This window comes from Mus caroli, unplaced genomic scaffold (genome assembly GCF_978045245.1).
Source record: "Mus caroli unplaced genomic scaffold, Mus_caroli_1 scaffold_14, whole genome shotgun sequence".
NCBI lineage: Eukaryota > Metazoa > Chordata > Mammalia > Rodentia > Muridae > Mus > Mus caroli.
The window spans coordinates 111,311,456-111,331,091 of record NW_028227269.1 but is presented as its reverse complement, the minus strand read 5'-3'; the positions used below and the strand labels follow the sequence as shown (position 1 = coordinate 111,331,091).

At 51.9% G+C, this 19,636-nt stretch overlaps 2 gene segments (V, D, J or C); both read left to right on the top strand.

Moving 5' to 3' along the window:
• The window catches only part of LOC110306601 (Ig alpha chain C region-like), a 176,134-nt gene extending 157,051 nt beyond the window's left edge, over positions 1-19,083 (top strand). The window contains 3 exon segments of the C gene segment in view: positions 17,555-17,857; positions 18,095-18,436; positions 18,643-19,083. Coding sequence covers positions 17,662-17,857; positions 18,095-18,436; positions 18,643-19,037 — 933 coding nt within the window.
• Positions 3,841-7,875, top strand: LOC110306602 (immunoglobulin heavy constant epsilon-like). The segment is given in 6 exon segments: positions 3,841-4,222; positions 4,760-5,080; positions 5,163-5,483; positions 5,568-5,894; positions 7,576-7,709; positions 7,792-7,875. Coding segments are annotated over 6 exon segments (1,569 nt in total).
• Positions 19,084-19,636: the final 553 nt, after the last annotated feature.

Genomic DNA, 19,636 nt, shown 5'->3' with positions numbered 1-19,636 from the left:
GTCTGAGCTAGGTTAAGCAGGGCTGGGCTGGGCTAAGCTGAACTACACTAGCCTGGCCTGAGCTAGAGTAGGCTGGGCTAGGCTGAACTGGGACTGGCTGGACTGGACTGAGCTGGGCTGAACTGGGTTAAGCAGGGCTGTGCTTGGCTGGTATGAGCTGGTCCAAGTTGGACTAAACAGAGCTGGGCCAGGCTAGTATGAGCGGGTCTGAACTACACTAAGCAGGACTGGGCTGGGCTGAGCTGAGCTGGACTGGCTGGACTTAGCTGAGATGTGTTGAGCTGGGTTAAGTATGACTGGGCTGGGCTGGGCTGGACTGGACTGGTATGAGCTGGTCTAAGTTGGGCTAAGCAGAGCTGGGCCAGGCTGGTATGAGCTGGTCTAAACTGAACTAAGTAGGGCTGGGCTAGGCTGAGCTGGTCTACACTAGCCTGACCTGAGCTAGGGTAGGCTGGACTGGGCTGAGCTAAGTTGCACTGGGCAGGGGTGGGCTGGACTGAGCTGATTTGAGCTGGGATGGGATGAGATGGGTTCAGCAGGCCTAAGCAGGCCTAACTGGGTTTAGCTAGATTTAGCTAGGCAAGGCTGAGCTAGGCTTGGCTGGGCGGGGCTAGGCTGGGCAGGGCTGGACTGACTGAACTAGCTTTTGTATATTCAGTTGAAATGGGTTGGTCTGGTCTGGACTGAACTGGACTGAGCTGGGCTAGCCTGAGCTAGATGGGGGGTATACTCAGCTGAGATGAGCTGGTCTGGCTAGACTGAACTGGATTGGGCTAGGCTGAGCTAGGCTGACCTGAACTTGCCTGGTCTGGGCTGAACTGGGCAGGGCTGGTCTCAGCTGGACTACACTGAGTTAACCTGGGCTAGATCATACTGGGCTAAACTAGGTTGCACTGGCTGGGTTAGACTTGTCTGAGCTGACCTGGGCTGAGCTGAGTCAAGATGGTCTGAGTTGATTTGAGTTTGCTAAGCTAAGCTGAGCTACACTGAACTAGGCAAGGTTGGGCTGGAAAGGTCTGGGTTAAGTTAGGAGGGACTTGGCTTGGCTTAGCTGGGCCAAGCTAGGCTGAACTGGACTGAGCTAAGCTGACCTGGGCTGAGCTGAGTCAAGATGGTCTGAGTTGATTTGACTTTGCTAAGCTAAGCTGAGCTACACTGAACTAGGCAAGGCTGGGCTGGAAAGGTCTGGGTTAAGTTAGGAGGGACTTGGCTTGGCTTAGCTGGGCCAAGCTAGGCTGAACTGGACTGAGCTAAGCTGACCTGGGCTGAGCTGAGTCAAGATGGTCTGAGTTGATTTGACTTTGCTAAGCTAAGCTGAGCTATACTGAACTAGGCAAGGCTGGGCTGGAAAGGTCTGGGTTAAGTTAGGACGGACTTGGCTTGGCTTAGCTGGACCAAGCTAAGCTGAACTGGGCTGAGCTGGGCAAGGCTAAACTGGAATGGACTGACTTGGCCTAAGATGGGCCAGGCTAAGCTAAGTAAGGCTGCCCTGAGCTGAGCAGGACTGGCTTGGCCTGGATTGACCTGACATGAGCTTAACTGGACTAGACTAGTCTATCTTGGGTGAACTGGGCTAAGCAGAACTAATCTGGCCTGATCTGAGCTAGACTGAACTAGGCTAAGCTGAGCTGAGTTTAGCGTGGCTGAACTGGGCTGGGCTGCACTGGACTGTATTGAGCTTTGCAGAACTGAGCTGGTCTTGTCTGAGGTGGGTTGGGCTGGTCTGGGCTGAACCGGATTGCACTAGACTGAGCTTAGCTGGACCTGGCTGAGCTGGACTGCATTGGGCTAAACTGGCTCTCTTTAAACCGAGCTTAGCTGGACTGGGCTAAGCTAGGTTGGGTGGGCTGATCTAAGCTGAGCTAGGCTGGTCTCACCTGAGGAATGCTGTGCTGTGCTGAGCTGAACTAAACTGAGCTCAGCTAAGGAAGTGTGAGCTAGACTGAGCTGAGCTAGCCTGGGTTGGGCTGAACTGGGCTGAGCTACCTTGGGTGGACTAGACCGAGCTGAGCTAGCCTGGGTTGGGCTGAACTGGGCTGAGCTACCTTGGGTGGACTAGGTTGAGCTGGGCTGGGTTGAGCTGAGCTATAGATTTAGTTGGACTGGACTGGATTGGGCTAAACTGAACTGGTTTGGGGTAGGCTGGGATGAGCTGGACTGAGCTGGGCTGGACTGGTCTGAGCTAAACTAAGTTGAGTGGGGCTAAGAAGAGCTGAGTGAGGCTGGGCTGGAATGAGCTAGGCTAAACTGGGCTGTACTGGTCTAAGCTGAGTTTAGCTGAGAGAGGCTAGGCTAGACTTCCATAAGATGGCTGAGTTATACTAGAGTGCACTGAGCTGTGTTGAGCTGAACTTGGATTAAGTGGAATGAGTTGAGCTGGCTGAACTGGGCTGAACTGAAATGAACTAGACTGAGCTGGGACACGCTGGAACGAGCTGGAATGAGCTAGAATTACTGTTCTAGTCTGATCTGGGCTGAGGTAAACTGGGCCTGGTTGAGCTCTACTAGGCTAAGTAGAATTGAGCTATTAAATGAAAGTAAGCTCTGTTGGGCAGTTCTAGACTATTCTAGGCTGTTCTGGGCTGACCTGAACTGGGTGGGGTTGAGCTGAATGAAGTAAGCTATGCTGAGCTCTGCCAGGCTGGATGAGTTTATTGATCTGAGTTGGACTCCCCTGGGCTGCACTAAATGGGACTGAGCTGAGATTGGCCAGGCTAGGAGGGGTTGAGCAAGGCTAAGCTAAGTTGTTCTGGACTAGGCCAAACTTTAGAGGTCTTTTGGTTTAGTTGAACTTTCTGGTACTGAACTAAACTGTGTTTAAGATAGAATGCTCAAAATTATTTGTGGGTGTTTTAACTGTCCTCAAAGAAGATTGTCCTGTTGTAGGATACAACAGCTACTAGCCAGACTGGGTAGGTAGAGCCAATCGGGCCTAGCAGGAATATTCTGTGCTTTCTGAGGGCCTGGCACAGAGCTGAACTGAGCCCCTCTCTCAGGAGAATGTCCTGGGCATGTGGACACTCTAAAGCAGAGAGCCTCGTGTATCTGAAACCCAGAGATCCAATGAATTGCCATTGCAAGTTTGCCTCTTCATCTAAACTCATGCCCAGCTCTCCTGGAAGCCCCTGTGCTAAGCCAGCTAGGGGCAGTGAGTGAGCAAAGCCTGGCGGGGTGTAAGGAATCAGGGGGCTCCCTAGGTCTGTGTTTGGGTTTAGTGAATAAAGACAAGACCCAGAAGGAATCTATGACCAACAGCCCCAGGGAAAAGGAATGTCACCATTCTGTCCTCAATGTGTCCCAGAACAGATTTAATGTGTCTCACCAAGAAACTGGTGGTCCTGGGAAAGCTCTGAATCCCCAGGCCCCAGCCAGAAGAGACAATGGCAATTCATCGCATCTCTGGGCCACCAAACGCTGTGGGGTACCTATGTTCTGGACATAAAGGACAACCTAGTCCCTCTGTCAACATTACGTAGCCTACCTTAAAGCTACTCCATTCATCCTGAGACCATAATGGCTTCCAGTCTGCCACCCAGCTCCCATGCTTCATTTCTGGACATTCCCTAGATGGTGTCACTGTCACCTGGTCTAAAGGACAGACAGGAGATACCTCACACATATCCACAAAATTTCCCAATCAAGAAAGAGGGCAAGTTTGCCTCTTCATCCAAACTTGTGCCCAGCTCTCCTGGAAGCCCCTGTGCTAAGCCAGCTAGGGGCAGTGAGTGAGCAAACCCTGGTGGGGTGTAAGGAATCAGGGAGCTCCCTAGGTCTGTGTTTGGGTTTAGAGAATAAAGACAAGACCCAGAAGGAATCTAACCATCTGTCTCCTAGACTGGAATGGGGTCCCCAGAGCCCTGCTCCTGTCACAGCTGCCCTAATCAGTTCCCCATGCTGCAGGCATGCAGTGACATAAATAAGTCTAACCTAGGTCCTTCCTTTCTCACAGCCTCTATCAAGAACCCTCAGCTCTACCCCTTGAAGCCCTGTAAAGGCACTGCTTCCACGACCCTGGGCTGCCTGGTAAAGGACTACTTCCCTGGTCCTGTGACTGTGACCTGGTATTCAGACTCCCTGAACATGAGCACTGTGAACTTCCCTGCCATCGGCTCTGAACTCAAGATCACCACCAGCCAAGTGACCAGCTGGAGCAAGTCAGCCAAGAACTTCACATGCCACGTGACACATCCTCCATCATTCAACGAAAGTAGGACTATCCTAGGTAAGTAGGGCTGGGCTGACAGTTACACTGTGTATTTTCCCTTGGAGATGGAACGGTTTCTGTCTAATCAGGAACTTGTCACAATTTCCTTTCATAAAGGACTTCATAAGAGATTTTTTTTCTACTTCTATCATGTTTAGTGCTCCAAATAGATTTTAAAAACTGGTTGAGTGCATATTACTTTTAGCCTCAGAAGACATCATGTATATTTAAGAGGCATTTAACTATTGTAAATTATTTTGATGACTTTAAAAAATGTTAATACTGAGTTGTATATTTTTAAATAAATTTTATTAGTTTAGTTTAAAAAAAGAAAAGAAAATGATTAATTTTATTTAAAAAATCTCCTATATTTAAAAAAAGAAAAAAAAAAGCAGAGCTGGGCTGGCTACAGTTACCACAAGAACATGGTCATAGGAGGAAGGGACTCTTCTACATAGCTATGACAGGAGAGCGGGGGACCCAACATACTCGGGGGCCTACCTTGAGGGAACACAAGGCCAGGGCAATACTCACAGCTCATTGCCTCTGCCCTAGTTCAACCTGTCAACATCACTGAGCCCACCTTGAAGCTACTCCATTCATCCTGCGACCCCAATGCATTCCACTCCACCATCCAGCTGTACTGCTTCATTTATGGCCACATCCTAAATGATGTCTCTGTCAGCTGGCTAATGGACGATCGGGAGATAACTGATACACTTGCACAAACTGTTCTAATCAAGGAGGAAGGCAAACTAGCCTCTACCTACAGTAAACTCAACATCACTGAGCAGCAATGGATGTCTGAAAGCACTTTCACCTGCAAGGTCACCTCCCAAGGCGTAGACTATTTGGCCCACACTCGGAGATGCCCAGGTAGGTCTACACTCACCTGATGCCCAGACCTCAGAGTTCTGAGGGAAAGGCAGGCTCTCACACAGCCCTTCCTCCTCGACAGATCATGAGCCACGGGGTGTGATTACCTACCTGATCCCACCCAGCCCCCTGGACCTGTATCAAAATGGTGCTCCCAAGCTTACCTGTCTGGTGGTGGACCTGGAAAGCGAGAAGAATGTCAACGTGACGTGGAACCAAGAGAAGAAGACTCCAGTCTCAGCATCCCAGTGGTACACTAAGCACCACCATAACGCCACAACCAGTATTACCTCTATCCTGCCTGTAGTTGCCAAGGACTGGATTGAAGGCTACGGCTACCAATGCATAGTGGCCCACCCTGATTTTCCCAAGCCCATTGTGCGTTCCATCACCAAGACCCCAGGTGAGTACAGGAGGTGGAGAGTGGGCCAGCCCTTCTTCATGTTCAGAGAACATGGTTAACTGGTTAACTCATGTCTGCCCACAGGCCAGCGCTCAGCCCCCGAGGTATATGTGTTCCCACCTCCAGAGGAGGAGAGCGAGGACAAACGCACACTCACCTGCTTGATCCAGAACTTCTTCCCTGAGGATATCTCTGTGCAGTGGCTGGAGGATGGCAAACCGATCTCAAACAGCCAGCACAGTACCACAACACCCCTGAAATCCAATGGCTCCAATCAAGGCTTCTTCATCTTCAGTCGCCTAGAGGTCACCAAGACACTCTGGACACAGAGAAAACAGTTCACCTGCCAAGTGATCCATGAGGCACTTCAGAAACCCAGGAAACTGGAGAAAACAATATCCACGAGCCTTGGTAACACCTCCCTCCATCCCTCCCAGGCCTCCATGTAGCTGTGGTGGGGAAGGTGGATGGCAGACATCCGCTCACTGTTGTAACACCAGGAAGCTACCCCAATAAACACTCAGTGCCTGATTAGAGCCCTGGGTGCCTGTTCTTGGGGAAGGCAGGTTATGGGCAGAAATATCTTGGCCTGAAAGAAGGGACACCCCAAGAGAAGGACAGGAGTGAAGCATGGCTCACCCATCTGTCTATGTGTTGGGTATTTGACAAATAGGACATCACAGGACTTCAGCATAGGTACCCCCTGGTCCTTCCTGCTCTTCACTGTAGATCATGTACCTGATCTCTAGAGATGTAGCTAAAATGAGCCAGTCTGGGAAGCCTCAGCACACACCTCTCAGTCTTGCAAGCTCCTGCTCCCAGGCATTCCTGGATACTAAATAAACCCCTTCAGGTAGAGAAACAGCCAAAGTCAACATCTAGGACGCAGGACTCAACATGGTCCTGCTCCTTCCCTCTCTACTCAACAGCCATTGAGGCTGAGCCCACCACCCCAACCGCCTGCCTTGCCAAATGATCACGCCAGGCCTGGTGCTCCTCGTCTTACTACCTAGACTCACTCCAACCCAAACAAGGACCAGAATGGGCTGCCAGCCTCATACAGTCAGGTTCCACCATCTATGACATGTTTGCACACACATGCACACACACACACACACACACAGAGCTAGGCTTCATTGAGCTCTCTGGTTTAGCAATAGCCCAAAGCAAGCCATACATCCATCCCAGGCCCAGAAGGATAAGAAAACCAGGACTAAGACACACCTACACCTATTCCATACCCAACCACCAGCACATATGGCTTACACACCTGAGATCAGTGGCTCCCATCATGTACACACACATGCACACAAATGAGCCCATACATGCCCATCATTTCCAGAGGTAAATATCTAACCTTTGGATCTGAGATACCTCTGAAGAACACCAATGGCAGAGTCCAATGGCACCTCAGCCTCCAGACTAAATCCTTACATTTTGGCCCACCCCAAGCCATGAGAGATGGAGGAGGGTGGAGGCCTGAGTTGCGGTAAAGTGGAGACAGGAAGATGGGCTGTTTGGTGAGAGTAGTAAACCAGACAATGGGGAGACTAAGGCAGGAGTAGAGCCCCTACAAGGCCCGGAGTCTGCTTTAGAGCCCCTCAGATGCCACAACCAAGATTTCTGGATCCAGAGCATGCGTGCAGGCCCTAGAAATGGACCTATGAGCTCAGAGCCTTCCTAGAGAGCCCTGGGTACTCTCTGAACAAAAGGCAATTCTGTGTAGAGGCATCCTATGGCCAAAGACCCTAAGACAGTCATACACACACACACACACACACACACACACACACACACACACACAACACAGGTAGGCTTTATCATGCTCTTTGGTTTAGCAATAGCCCTGTTGATGGTGGGGGATACTGGGTCACTGGGCACCGGAGTAGAAAGAAGGAATGAACAGTCAGGGGGGAAAGGTCATCTGCCTCTAGGGCTGGACAGAGACTGGAACAGTCTCAGAGCAGGTGAGTTGGGGACCTCTGCCACTCTAGCTTCATCAGAACTGCATGAGACAAGTATGGGGTCTACACCCTCCCCACTGTCACCTGGAGTCTGGGGAAGCTAACTGGCTGGTCCCACCCCATCCCAGAGCTAGACCTCCAGGACCTATGTATTGAAGAGGTGGAGGGTGAAGAGCTGGAAGAGCTGTGGACCAGTATTTGTGTCTTCATCACCCTGTTCCTGCTCAGTGTGAGCTATGGGGCCACTGTCACCGTCCTCAAGGTGGGATCCTGCACCTCAGCGGGTGGGTCTGGGAGGGCTAGGCCAAGCCACAGAGCCATCCTCACATACACCTTTCCCCCAGGTGAAGTGGGTCTTCTCCACACCGATGCAGGATTCACCCCAGACCTTCCAAGACTATGCCAACATCCTCCAGACCAGGGCATAGGTGCAATGCCAGCACCCATGCAGGCCTGCAGCCATGTGTGCTTGAGCCTCCTGAGGTGCCTGTTTGCCCGGGTGATAGGAGGGAGCAGAGACCCCTAAAGGCACCAATGTTGATGAGATATCAGCATCCCAGAAAGTTGCAGCTCAGAGCACCTAGGTGGGCTGTCCTACACAGATATTTTGTGACAAGGCTTAGAAGAACATCTATCCCTCATCGATTTGACCTACCAGATGCTGGCCACCTGGGCTCATCCCAGGACTATGGGCATCAGGACCACTCCATTTGGACTGAATAACCACAAAAACACAAGAACTCAGAGTCTAGAGTTCCCACTAGACCCCACCTAGAGCACAGAGTCAAGGCTGGGACACTCAGAATCAACCCAAAGTCCAGACGCTGGCTCCTCAGAAGGAATTCTGCCCCACTGCCTGCAGACAGAACCCAGCCTTTTCCTACAGCCCTTTGTCTCTGAAGAATAAGGAGACAGATAGGCATTCAGGGATAAAGCCATAAAACGGAAAGGAGCGCTTCAGACCTCTGGTCTAGACAGACGGTCCTACTACAAAATAAGGAGCCTCCCACAGGGCAGCAGCAGATTCCACTGAGCCCCCATCAACCCCAACCCCAGCCTGGCAGTCCTACTTTGTCTCTGGGCTCCTTAGTAAAGTTCTTTTCCATAACTCCTGAGAGTACTTTGAGAAGGTATTTAAGGCCACCATTGTGATGACAGGTCCCAAGAACATGGGCAAGGACTAGACGATGAAAAGCATGGGGAATCAAGCAGCCACCTCTGTGCAATCCTCCTCCAATCACAGAGTTCTGGCCCAGTCTCCACCCGGTCCATCATTCCTGCGGACCTCCTCCCAGGCTCACCTCCCACTTCTTAGGCTGATGTGCAGGGCAAAGCCAGGGGCGCCAATGGTGGAATCAGGACCCTGTTGGGAACCTGGCTTCAGGTCGCTCTTCAAGACCACAATCTGGCCATCCACTAAGTGTGAATTGACAAGCCTGACTCCAGCTGGGACAGCAGAGGGATTAGGTGACAGCACACAAGTGTACCGAAGCTGGTGGTGCCATCCTTGGGACATGAACTCACATGGCAAAAGACAGGCTTCTCTCATATGTAATGATTGCTCAGGAACTAAGAAGAAAGACCTCTTCATGAGATGGAAAAGCGCAGTAGTCTGTGTTTTTTTTTTTTTCCTGCAGAAAAATGTTTCAATGGTGAGAACACTTTTAGTAAGGATGCTAGGGTGGGTGTGGCTCTGCTGGGCCCTGGGTAAAGGAAGGCATGAGAATTACTTAGACCATTTTGAGGGTCAGGTGGCCAAACACACTTGTCATCACAAGTTGTGACACTCTCACAAGGAGGTCCACACTGGAGTATCAAGCTCAGCACCATGGGGAAATGTAAGAGATAAGCCTGCCGCCCAGGACCAGGCCATAGCCCCCAGGCATCTGAGCCTTCTGCTGTCCAGTTCAGCTTCTACAGGCCTCAGAGCAGGGCCCGGGTGGCAAAGGCACATCGAGCCACCCCTACTGGGTGCAGAAGACCCAAGCCTGGGAAGATGATTGTTCTGATGGGAGGAGAGGCTCTGATCAGGATGTGTCCCAAGCCCCAGCCCTGGCCAACTCACTAACATGTGCATTCATCACTCACAATCACTCATAAAAACCATCACTCACAATCAAATGTTTGTCAGACACACGATCACACAGTTTGCTCAGACCCACTCATGTGGCAGACATGCATGCGTGTTAGCACACACACACACACACACACTCACACACACACACACACACACACACACACACACACGATACTATAAAATGCAGATCTGTTCAGTCTCATACTCAGATGTACACTGTCTCAGGAAGCCCAGGCTTGGCCTACTCTTTACTCCTGCCAGATTCTCCTACGCCATATCTCCTGCCAAGCTGAGGCCTAAGTACCCCTCTTCCTCAACCAGCTCATAGACCAACAACCTTGAAGCACAGTTCCATGTCTTCTTCTAATGACTATCCCTCCAAGCCACAAGAGCCCACAGACACTGGACACAGGCAGCAAGGGCTCAGCTCAAAACACACAGTGTGGCAGGAACTCCCACATAGAAGCAAATCCCACCTAGAAGGAGGGAGAGTCCACAGAGAGCTGGACGTGCCCTAGACAGCCAAAACAATGACCCTGACTTCTACATTCCATGGATGACCCCCTAAGTCTAAGAGGCTATTTTCTTCTCTGTATCTACCTATCAGCCCACCATGGAGGGCTATATGGGAGTCCCCAAAAGACACAATCACATTTTGGAACCCATAACTGTAGCCTTTGGGGAATGGTTATTCACAAATATGACCAAGGTAAACTATCTCAAGATGAGGTCATCAAGGACCAGCTAGTGACCTTTAACCTGGTGACAAGAGTCATAAGAAACAGAAGCAGGGCCTGCCTTCCCCAAAATCAAAGCATCAAAACTGAAAGATAGCACCAAAACAGAAGTACCATGCCCAACACTGACCAAGACCAATGGGAGGCTCATGAGGGATTGCCTAACAAGAGCAGGCACAAGTGCTCAGATAAAACCACAACATACACTCAGCCACTGTAACCCTACATAGAAAAAGTATCTATGGGACATCAGCTCAGCTGCTGGTCCCACCTTGGAGCTGTGAGCAGACAGCTGCAGCTTGAATCACCTGTCCTAGTGGGCATGTTGTACATAGTTGATGACACACTGTAGCCAGTGATACCATGTTGTCATGATGTCCTATGAGGGTGTCTTCTGACTTGGTCTGGCAAACCCTAAGACCAAAAGGAGGTGCTTGGTTCATGAGAGGACCCTCATGGCAGGACACATGGTGTCAAACGAGCCTCTGTGGACTAGGAAGCAGCCTTTACCAGACTGACTGTCCCAGCACCCTGCTTCACGCTTTCAGCCTTTCACCTCTACTGACCAAGCCACTGCAGCCACTCGGCCTGTGGTATTCTCTAACAGCAACAGAAATGACTAAGACAGGCAGCCACAGTGTCCCCCCATTGCTGATGGCTCCAGGGCATAGTTGGCCTGATGACAGAACTTCCAGATCCCCCTTGAGACAGGCAGATCTCTGGAGGCCAGGACCAAGATGTCTCCCCTCTCTACCTCCCAGACACCTTTGACTGGCTTCACAGCTAAGGGGCTAAGGGGACTTCTGTTCATTCCACACTTTCCAAGACTGATATGGCAGCCCTTCGTCTGTGATGAACCCAGAAAAGGCCAACTTCCCCAACTCAGCACTTAGCACCATTGACACACCCGATCACACCGGCTGATTTACAACCCTCCCCCTCCAGACAGGGCTGTTCCTGGGCAAAGACTGTCTGGCACCTGTGTGAGGGTCCAGAGTCCTATTATCATATAAATGAAGCTCAGTGGCAGAAGCAGCCTACAAAGAGGGACATTGTGGGGAGGGGACAGTAGGATGTGTAGAGGACCAAGTGAAGAGTGGAACCCCTACCCTGACAGTTTTTGAGGGGCCCTGTAGGGCAAAGCCCCATCCTGGGAAAGCTGTGATAAGGTAGATGGATTCAAATGAGGGTAGCACCTAACTGTGACCTGCGGGCCTCCATGTCGGCCCTCAGGCTGGAGCACCTACTTTCTGATGAAACTAGCCATGGAGGTAGCCACAGCTCATGGCCAACCATTCCAGACACTTGCCCTACCCTGATATCAACCCTGTGACCTCAAAGCTCTTCTTTAGGGCCTCCTTGGCTTAGGGGCCCCTCTGGAGTAGCCCTGTTGCTCTGGAGTAGCCCTGTTGCTCTGGAGTAGCTCTGTTGCTCTGGAGTAGCCCTGTTGCTCTGAAGTAGCCCTGTTGCTCTGGAGTAGCCCTGTTGCTCTGGAGTAGCCCTGTTGCTCTGGAGTAGCCCTGTTGCTCTGGAGTAGCCCTGTTGCTCTGGAGTAGCCCTGTTGCTCTGAAGTAGCCCTGTTGCTCTGGAGTAGCCCTGTTGCTCTGGAGTAGCCCTGTTGCTCTGGCTCCTTGACAACAAGCTCTCAGGTCTCCCTTCTATCCTTAATTGTCCTCTCTCCCTCCGCATCTCTGTCTCGGGGTCTCTGAGCAGCTAGATGTTTATTTCATTCCCTTTTCTTGAATCTCAGGCCCCAAGCTACCCCTGTGGCCATGCATGTGGAGTCCTGGCCCCATCAAGGCCCGTGTGGTCAGACACACCTGTCTCCACCACAGCCAGACCACAGGCCAGACATGACGTGGAGGCAAGCGGCCACAACGTGGAGGTGGAACAGGAAGTGGGTGAGGGACCCCACCTAGGGGCCAGACACACAGTCATGCAGCCCCCTCACCGCTCAGTCCGACCCATCCACAGGCAACCACACACAGAGAAAAACAGCTTCCAGCCAAGGCTTCGCCCAGTCCTAAGCTCTCTACCATAGGGAAGATGGCCTTTAGCCATGAGAATGGACCTTCAGTGTGGGACCACCTGGCCACAGGAGGCCTGGCTGTTTCCCTAGGAAGGACACTCAACAACATTGAGCAGGTGGGTCCCGGTACCATCTGGACTCCTCTGCTCATTGGTGCACTGAGGAGTCTCAACCAGGCCAGGCCTGGTTGAGATAGAGATAGAGATAAGATAGAAAAGCATTATCAAGAAGGAGACGGTGATTCAGAGAGCAAGAGCCAGAGGAATACAGGACATGATCACAGGCACAAGGCGGTGTCGTCTGAGCTGCAGAGAAGAGAAAAAAATGGATGAAACCCAGCTTCCTGGAAAGCAGCAACAAGAGACTCCCAGACTAGACAGAGGCAAGGATTAGGAGACAACAACAAAGGATGGGGGGGACTCAGGCTGCTGAGCTGAGCTGGATTTAGCCAGGCTGAGCTGAACTAAGCTTAGCTGAGCTGACTGAGACTGATCTGGACTGAACTGGGACAAGGTAGGCCAAGTTGGGCTGACTGAGCTAGTCTAGAATGGGCTGGGCTAGTCTGAACTGGACTGGTCTGAGCTGAGCTGAGCTAGACTGAGCTAGGCTGGTCTGAACTGGACTGGTCTGAGCTGAGCTGAGCTAGACTATGCTGAGCTAGTCTGAATTGAACTGGTCTGAGCTGAGTTGAGCTAGACTGAGCTAGGCTGGTCTGAACTGGACTGGTCTGAGCTGAGCTGAGCTGAGCTAGACTGAGCTGGGCTAGTCTGAATTAAACTGGTCTGAGCTGAGCTGAGCTGAGCTGAGCTGAGCTGAGCTGAGCTGAGCTGAGCTGAGCTGAGCTGAGCTGAGCTGAGCTGAGCTGAGCTGAGCTAGGCTGAGCCAGGATAAACTGGGCTGAGATGGGATAAGGAGGCCTGACTTGGGTGACTGAACTAGTCTGGAATGGGATGAACTGAACTAGATTGGTCCAAACTGGACCGAGCTGAGCTGGACTGGGGTAGAATGAGGTGGACTGGGTTAAACTGGGCTGAGCTAGGCTAAGCTAGCATGGGCTAGAATGCTCTGGATTTGAATGATTTAAGCTGGCCTGGGGTGGACACTAAGCTAGACTGAGCTGGGCTGGGCTGGGTTAAGTTTAGTTGAGCAACAGTAAACTAGATTAGGCTGGGCTGAGCTTGCTACACCAGACTGAACTTGGCTGGCATGAGTTGAGCTGGGTTGAGCTGGGCTGGGCTGAGCTGGTCTAGACTAGGGTGGTATGAGTGTTGTTGCCCTGGCCTAAGTAGACTGGGCTAGGCTGAGCAAATCTAAGATAAAATCTGGGCTGAGATGGAATAAGATAGGCTTAGTTTGGCTGATTGAACTAGTCTAGACTGAGTTGAGCTGGGCATGGAGTAGCCTGAACTAGATTTCTTTTATCTAGCCTGGGCTTAGCTGGGCTGAGTTGTGTTGAACTAGGTTAGACTGGACGGGGTGAGCTAGCCTGAACTGGGCTGAGTTGGTCTGAACTGACCTAAGCTGGGATGGGCTTGCTAAAATGGTTGGGCCAAGCAGGGCTGGAGTGGGATTAGCTAAAATAGGCTGAAGTGGACTAGGCTGAGGTGAGTTAGGATAACCTGAGCTATAGTAAGGTGATGGGATGGGATGGGATGGGATGGGATGGGATGGGATGGGATGGGATGGGCTATCTAAGGCTAAGCCAGGCTAGAATGGACTAGAGTGAGTTAAACTGGCTGGGCTGGAATTTTCTGGGCTGTGCTGAGCTGGGATAAACTAGAGTAGACTGGCCAAAATAGGCTGGGATGGTCTGTACTGGGCTGGGCTAACTGAGCTAGACTGGTCTGAGGTGGGCTAATCTGGGATGAGGTGGACTGAGCTGGGCTAAGCTAAATTAAGCTGAGATGAGCTAGGCTAGACTTACTGAGCTAGGCTGGAATAGGCTAGGCTAAACTAGGCTGCCTGAGCTAAGCTTGGCTGAGATGAACCGTAATGAGCTGGGATGAGCTGAGCTACTCTGGCATGGTCTAGGCTAGGCTAGAATGGACTGAGCTGAGCTCAGCTGAATGGAGTTAAATTAGACTAGGCTACCCAAACTAGGCCAGGCTGGGCTGAACTGGGTGGGTTGTGCTGAGCTGGAATAAACTGGACTGGACTGGCTAAGCTAGATTAGCATGGTCTGTGCTGAGCTGAACTGGGCTAGGGTTGGATGGGCTCAATAACTGGGCTAATCCAAGCTAGGCTGCCTGAGCTGGGCTAGGCTGAGCTGAGCTAGGCTGAAATAGGCTGGGATAGACTCATGTGAACTGGGCTAGGCTGAGCTGAGCTGGAATGAGCTGGGATGAGCTGAGCTAGGCTGGAATAGGCTGGGCTCGGCTGGTGTGAGCTGAGCTAGGCTGAGCTGAGCTAGAATGATCTGGGAGGAGCTGAGCTAGGCTAGAATAGGCTGGGCTGGCTGGTGTAGGCTGGGCTGGCTGGTGTAGGCTGGGCTGGCTGGTGTGAGCTGGGCTAGGCTGAGCTGAGCTGGGATGAGCTGAGCTAGGCTAGAATAGGCTGGGCTGGACTGGTGTTAGCTGGATTAGGCTGGGCTGAGCTGGAATGAGCTGGGATGAGCAGAGCTAGGCTGGAATGGGCTGGGCTGGGCTGGTGTGAGCTGGGTTAGGCTGAGCTGAGCTGAGCTGGAATGAGCTGGGATGAGCTGAGCTAGACTGGAATAGGCTGGGCTGGGCTGGTGTGTGAGCTAGGTTAGGCTGGGCTGAGCTGGAATGAGCCGGGTTGAACTGAGCAAGGCTGGATGGAATAGGCTGGGCTGGGCTGGTGTGAGCTGGGTTAGGCTGAGCTGAGCTGAGCTGAGCTGAGCTGAGCTGAGCTGAGCTGAGCTGAGCTGAGCTGAGCTGAGCTGGAAGGAGAGGAGAGGAGAGGAGAGGAGAGGAGAGGAGAGGAGAGGAGAGGAGAGGAGAGGAGAGGAGAGGAGAGGAGAGGAGAGGAGAGGAGAGGAGAGGAGAGGAGAGGAGAGGAGAGGAGAGGAGAGGAGAGGAGCTAGGCTGGAATAGGTTGGGCTGGGCTGGTGTGTGCTGGGTTAGGCTAATCTGAGCTGTAATGAGCTGGGATGAGCTGAGCTAGGCTGGAATAGGCTGGGCTTGGCTGGTGCGAGCTGAGTTAGGCTGATCTGAGCTGAAATGAGCTGAGATAAGATTAGCTAGGCTGGAATAGGCTGGGCTGGGCTGGTGTGAGCTGGGTTAGGCTGGGCTGAGCTGGAATGAGCTGAGATGAGATGAGCTAGGCTAGAATAGGCTGGGCTGGGCTGGGCTGGTGTGTGCTAGGTTAGTCTGAGCTGAGCTGGAATGAGCTGGGATGAGCTGAGCTAGGCTGGAATAGGTTGGGCTGGGCTTGTGTGAGCTGGGTTAGGCTGAGCTGAGCTGGAATGAAATTAGATGAGCTGAGCTAAGCTGGAATAGGTTGGGCTGGGCTGGTGTGAGCTGGGCTAGGCTGAGCTGAGCTAAACTGAGCTAAACTAGGCTGAAATGAGCTGAGCAGAGCTGGACAAAGCTAGGCTACACTGCACTGTCTGGCTAGGCTGTACTGGAATGAGCTGAGCTGAGCTGAGCTGGGCTAAGCTGGGATGGACTAGGATAAACTAAGCTGGGATGAGACAGGCTGGACTGCAGGAGGAAGACTGGAAGGGCTGGCTGAGCTAGACTAGGCTGGGCTGAGCTGGAATGAGCTGGGTTGAGCTGAACTAGTATAAACTTGGCTAGGCTACAATGGATTGAGCTGAGCTAGACTTAGGATGGAATGGGCTGAACAAGGCTGAGCTTACCTAGACCAGGCAGACCTAGATAGAGTTGCACTGAGGTAGGTTAGACAGGGTTGTCTGAGCTGAGCTGACCTAGGCAAGCTGTGCTGTCTGAGCTGGCCTAAGATGGACTTAGTTGAGGTGAAGTGAGAACTAGGCGGGAATGGGCTTTCTGTACTGGGCTGAACTGGCCTGAGCTGGGCTGGACTGAGCTGGAATGAATTAGTCTGGGCTAGGCTGAGTTAGTCCGGGCTAGGCTGAGTTAGTCTGGGCTAGGCTGAGTTAGTCTAGGCTGGACCAAGTTAGGCTGGATGGGCTAAACTGAGCTGAACTAGGATGGGATGGGATGGGATGGGATGGGATGGGATGGGATGGGATGGGATGGGATGGGATGGGATGGGATGGGATGAACTGACTGGGCTGGGCTCAGTTGACCTTGCTCGGCTGAGCTAGTCTAGATGGTCAGTTGGGCTGGCCAGAATAGTCAGAGCTAGGCTGGAATTAGGCGAAACTTGGCTTGGCTGGTTACAATGAGCTAACATAAATTCGGCTGGCTGAACCAAACTTGACAGTGAGCTAGCCTGGGGTGAGTTAGCATGACTGGACTTATTCACAGTTCTAGCCTGAGCTTTGCTGGATTGTTAAACTCAATGCTGAGGTAACTGAAAAGACTTTGGATGAAATGTGAACCAACTCTTGTTTTATGGTCCAGATTGTGGCCTCTGTTTGCTTTGTGTGAATGGAGCCATGCAACCTAGTATCCAATTCTCACACCCCCTCCTCCTTCCCTGATTACCTGGTGGAAATTCACATGTACCTGTAAATGGTGCCTGCGTGGCATGAACAGAGACACTGCTCAGATTGAATCCTCTCGTCTTTGGGTCCACTGCTTGCTAGGTGGATGGGCAGTTGCTGGAGTGGTGGGTCTGAAGCCAGAACAAGGCCAGTGTAAGGTGAAAACACAACAAAATGGCCTCTACCCCACACACAACCCCTTGCCCCTCCAGTGTAACTTCCAAGCCAGCTCTTCCCCAACCACTCCTACCCCATGCTGGCTGATCTTCAGTCTCAGGTTGGCCACCCCTGCCCAGACCCACCAGTTCTGGTCCTCCTAACCCTGGGACTGAGAACATAGCTCTATCCACTGCCCAAACAGGAGTGGGGCTCAGAAATCTGGGGCACTAGACTGCTCAGGGGTGTAGTCATGTTTACAAACGCACAGTATGTGCAAAGCCCTGCTGGAGACATTTGGCTAGATCCTTGGGAAAGACTACATGCAGGTCATGTTCAAAATCTATACAGCCAGAACTGTTGGTCAGCTCCCACTGCGGGTACATGATGCAGCAGCTATGTGATACTGGGCTAGGTTCTCCTGTATAAAGAAGAGAAAGGCATGGTCCTTTTTCCTGAAATTGTCTTGAGATGGGCAGTGTGAAGACTACTATCTCACACATGTTTTATGTTCCAGAGTCCCCGAGAAATCCCACCATCTACCCACTGACACTCCCACCAGCTCTGTCAAGTGACCCAGTGATAATCGGCTGCCTGATTCACGATTACTTCCCTTCTGGCACAATGAATGTGACCTGGGGAAAGAGTGGGAAGGATATAACCACCGTAAACTTCCCACCTGCCCTGGCCTCTGGGGGACGGTACACCATGAGCAGCCAGTTGACCCTGCCAGCTGTTGAGTGCCCAGAAGAAGAATCCGTGAAATGTTCCGTGCAATATGACTCTAACCCCGTCCAAGAATTGGATGTGAAGTGCTCTGGTAAAGAACGTTAGGGGATCAGCTGCGGGTGGGATAAGTCCTACCTTAACCTGGTATCTAGATCCATATACCCCTCTGAGGCACACCCTCACAGGGACCCTCAGAAACCTCCCATGGGGGTGGGGGAAGGGAAGAATAAACAGGCCAGAAGGAGCTGAGGCCTCAGAACATCCAGAAAAGGGGACAGCAAAGAAGAAAAGGAGAATATACTGATTTGCTAGGACTTCTCTGTTACAGATATTGGTCCTACTCTTCCTCCTACTCCTACTCCTCCTTCCTGCCAGCCTAGCCTGTCACTGCAGCGGCCAGCTCTTGAGGACCTGCTCCTGGGTTCAGATGCCAGCCTCACATGTACTCTGAATGGCCTGAGAAATCCTGAGGGAGCTGTCTTCACCTGGGAGCCCTCCACTGGGAAGGATGCAGTGCAGAAGAAAGCTGTGCAGAATTCGTGCGGCTGCTACAGTGTGTCCAGCGTCCTGCCTGGCTGTGCTGAGCGCTGGAACAGTGGCGCATCATTCAAGTGCACAGTTAGCCATCCTGAGTCTGACACCTTAACTGGCACAATTGCCAAAGTCACAGGTGAGCCCAGATGCATACCCAGGACATTGTATGACGTTCCCTGCTCACATGCCTGCTTTCTTCCTATAATACGGATGCTCAACTAACTACTCACCTCCTTATGTCACAGAGGGAAATTGGACCTATCTGAGGAACTGCCCAGAAAGGAAGGGCAGAGGGGTCTTGCTCTCCTTGTCTAAGCCATAACTCTTCTTTCTACCTTCCAGTGAACACCTTCCCACCCCAGGTCCACCTGCTACCGCCGCCGTCGGAGGAGCTGGCCCTGAATGAGCTCGTGTCCCTGACATGCCTGGTGCGAGGTTTCAACCCTAAAGAAGTGCTGGTGCGATGGCTGCATGGAAATGAGGAGCTGTCCCCAGAAAGCTACCTAGTGTTTGAGCCCCTAAAGGAGCCAGGCGAGGGAGCCACCACCTACCTGGTGACAAGCGTGTTGCGTGTATCAGCTGAAACCTGGAAACAGGGTGACCAGTACTCCTGCATGGTGGGCCACGAGGCCTTGCCCATGAACTTCACCCAGAAGACCATCGACCGTCTGTCGGGTAAACCCACCAATGTCAACGTGTCTGTGATCATGTCAGAGGGAGATGGCATCTGCTACTGAGCCACCCTGCCTGTCCCTACTCCTGAAATAAACTCTGTGCTCATCCAAAGTATCCCTGCACTTCCATCCAGTGCCTGTCCATCATCCTTAGGGTCTACAGAACACAGGGAGGAGTCAGGGCCCAGGGAGGGAGAAACACCACCACCTAAGCTTGTAAGGCCTCGGAGACTTTGAAGAACCATCATGCCTAGAGTATATGTGTATGCATGTCTATGTATTGGTGAGTGCTTATGGATGGGTCCATGTGCCTTCATGTGTGTACCTGTAGTTTGTGTGCACCTATGGTTTGTAGGTATGTATATGGGTATAAGTACATATGTGGACACACTGTATCTGTGTCCCTGTGAGCGTGTGTGTGCCTGTGTATACCTCTAAGCATGCATGTATCTACGTGTGTTCATGTTGGTGGAAACATGAGAGTGTGTGCACCTCATGAATGTGCAATGAATGAATGGGAGGTAAGAGTAAGCTGGGGATGAAATGCAAGGAGAGCAGACTCAGCCAAGAAGGCAAAGCTCATGGGAGAGTCCCCAGGGCAGGGATTGCTGCACAAGTACTCTGAGTGGTGGGTGGTGTGGCTGTTTATTAGATCACAGCTT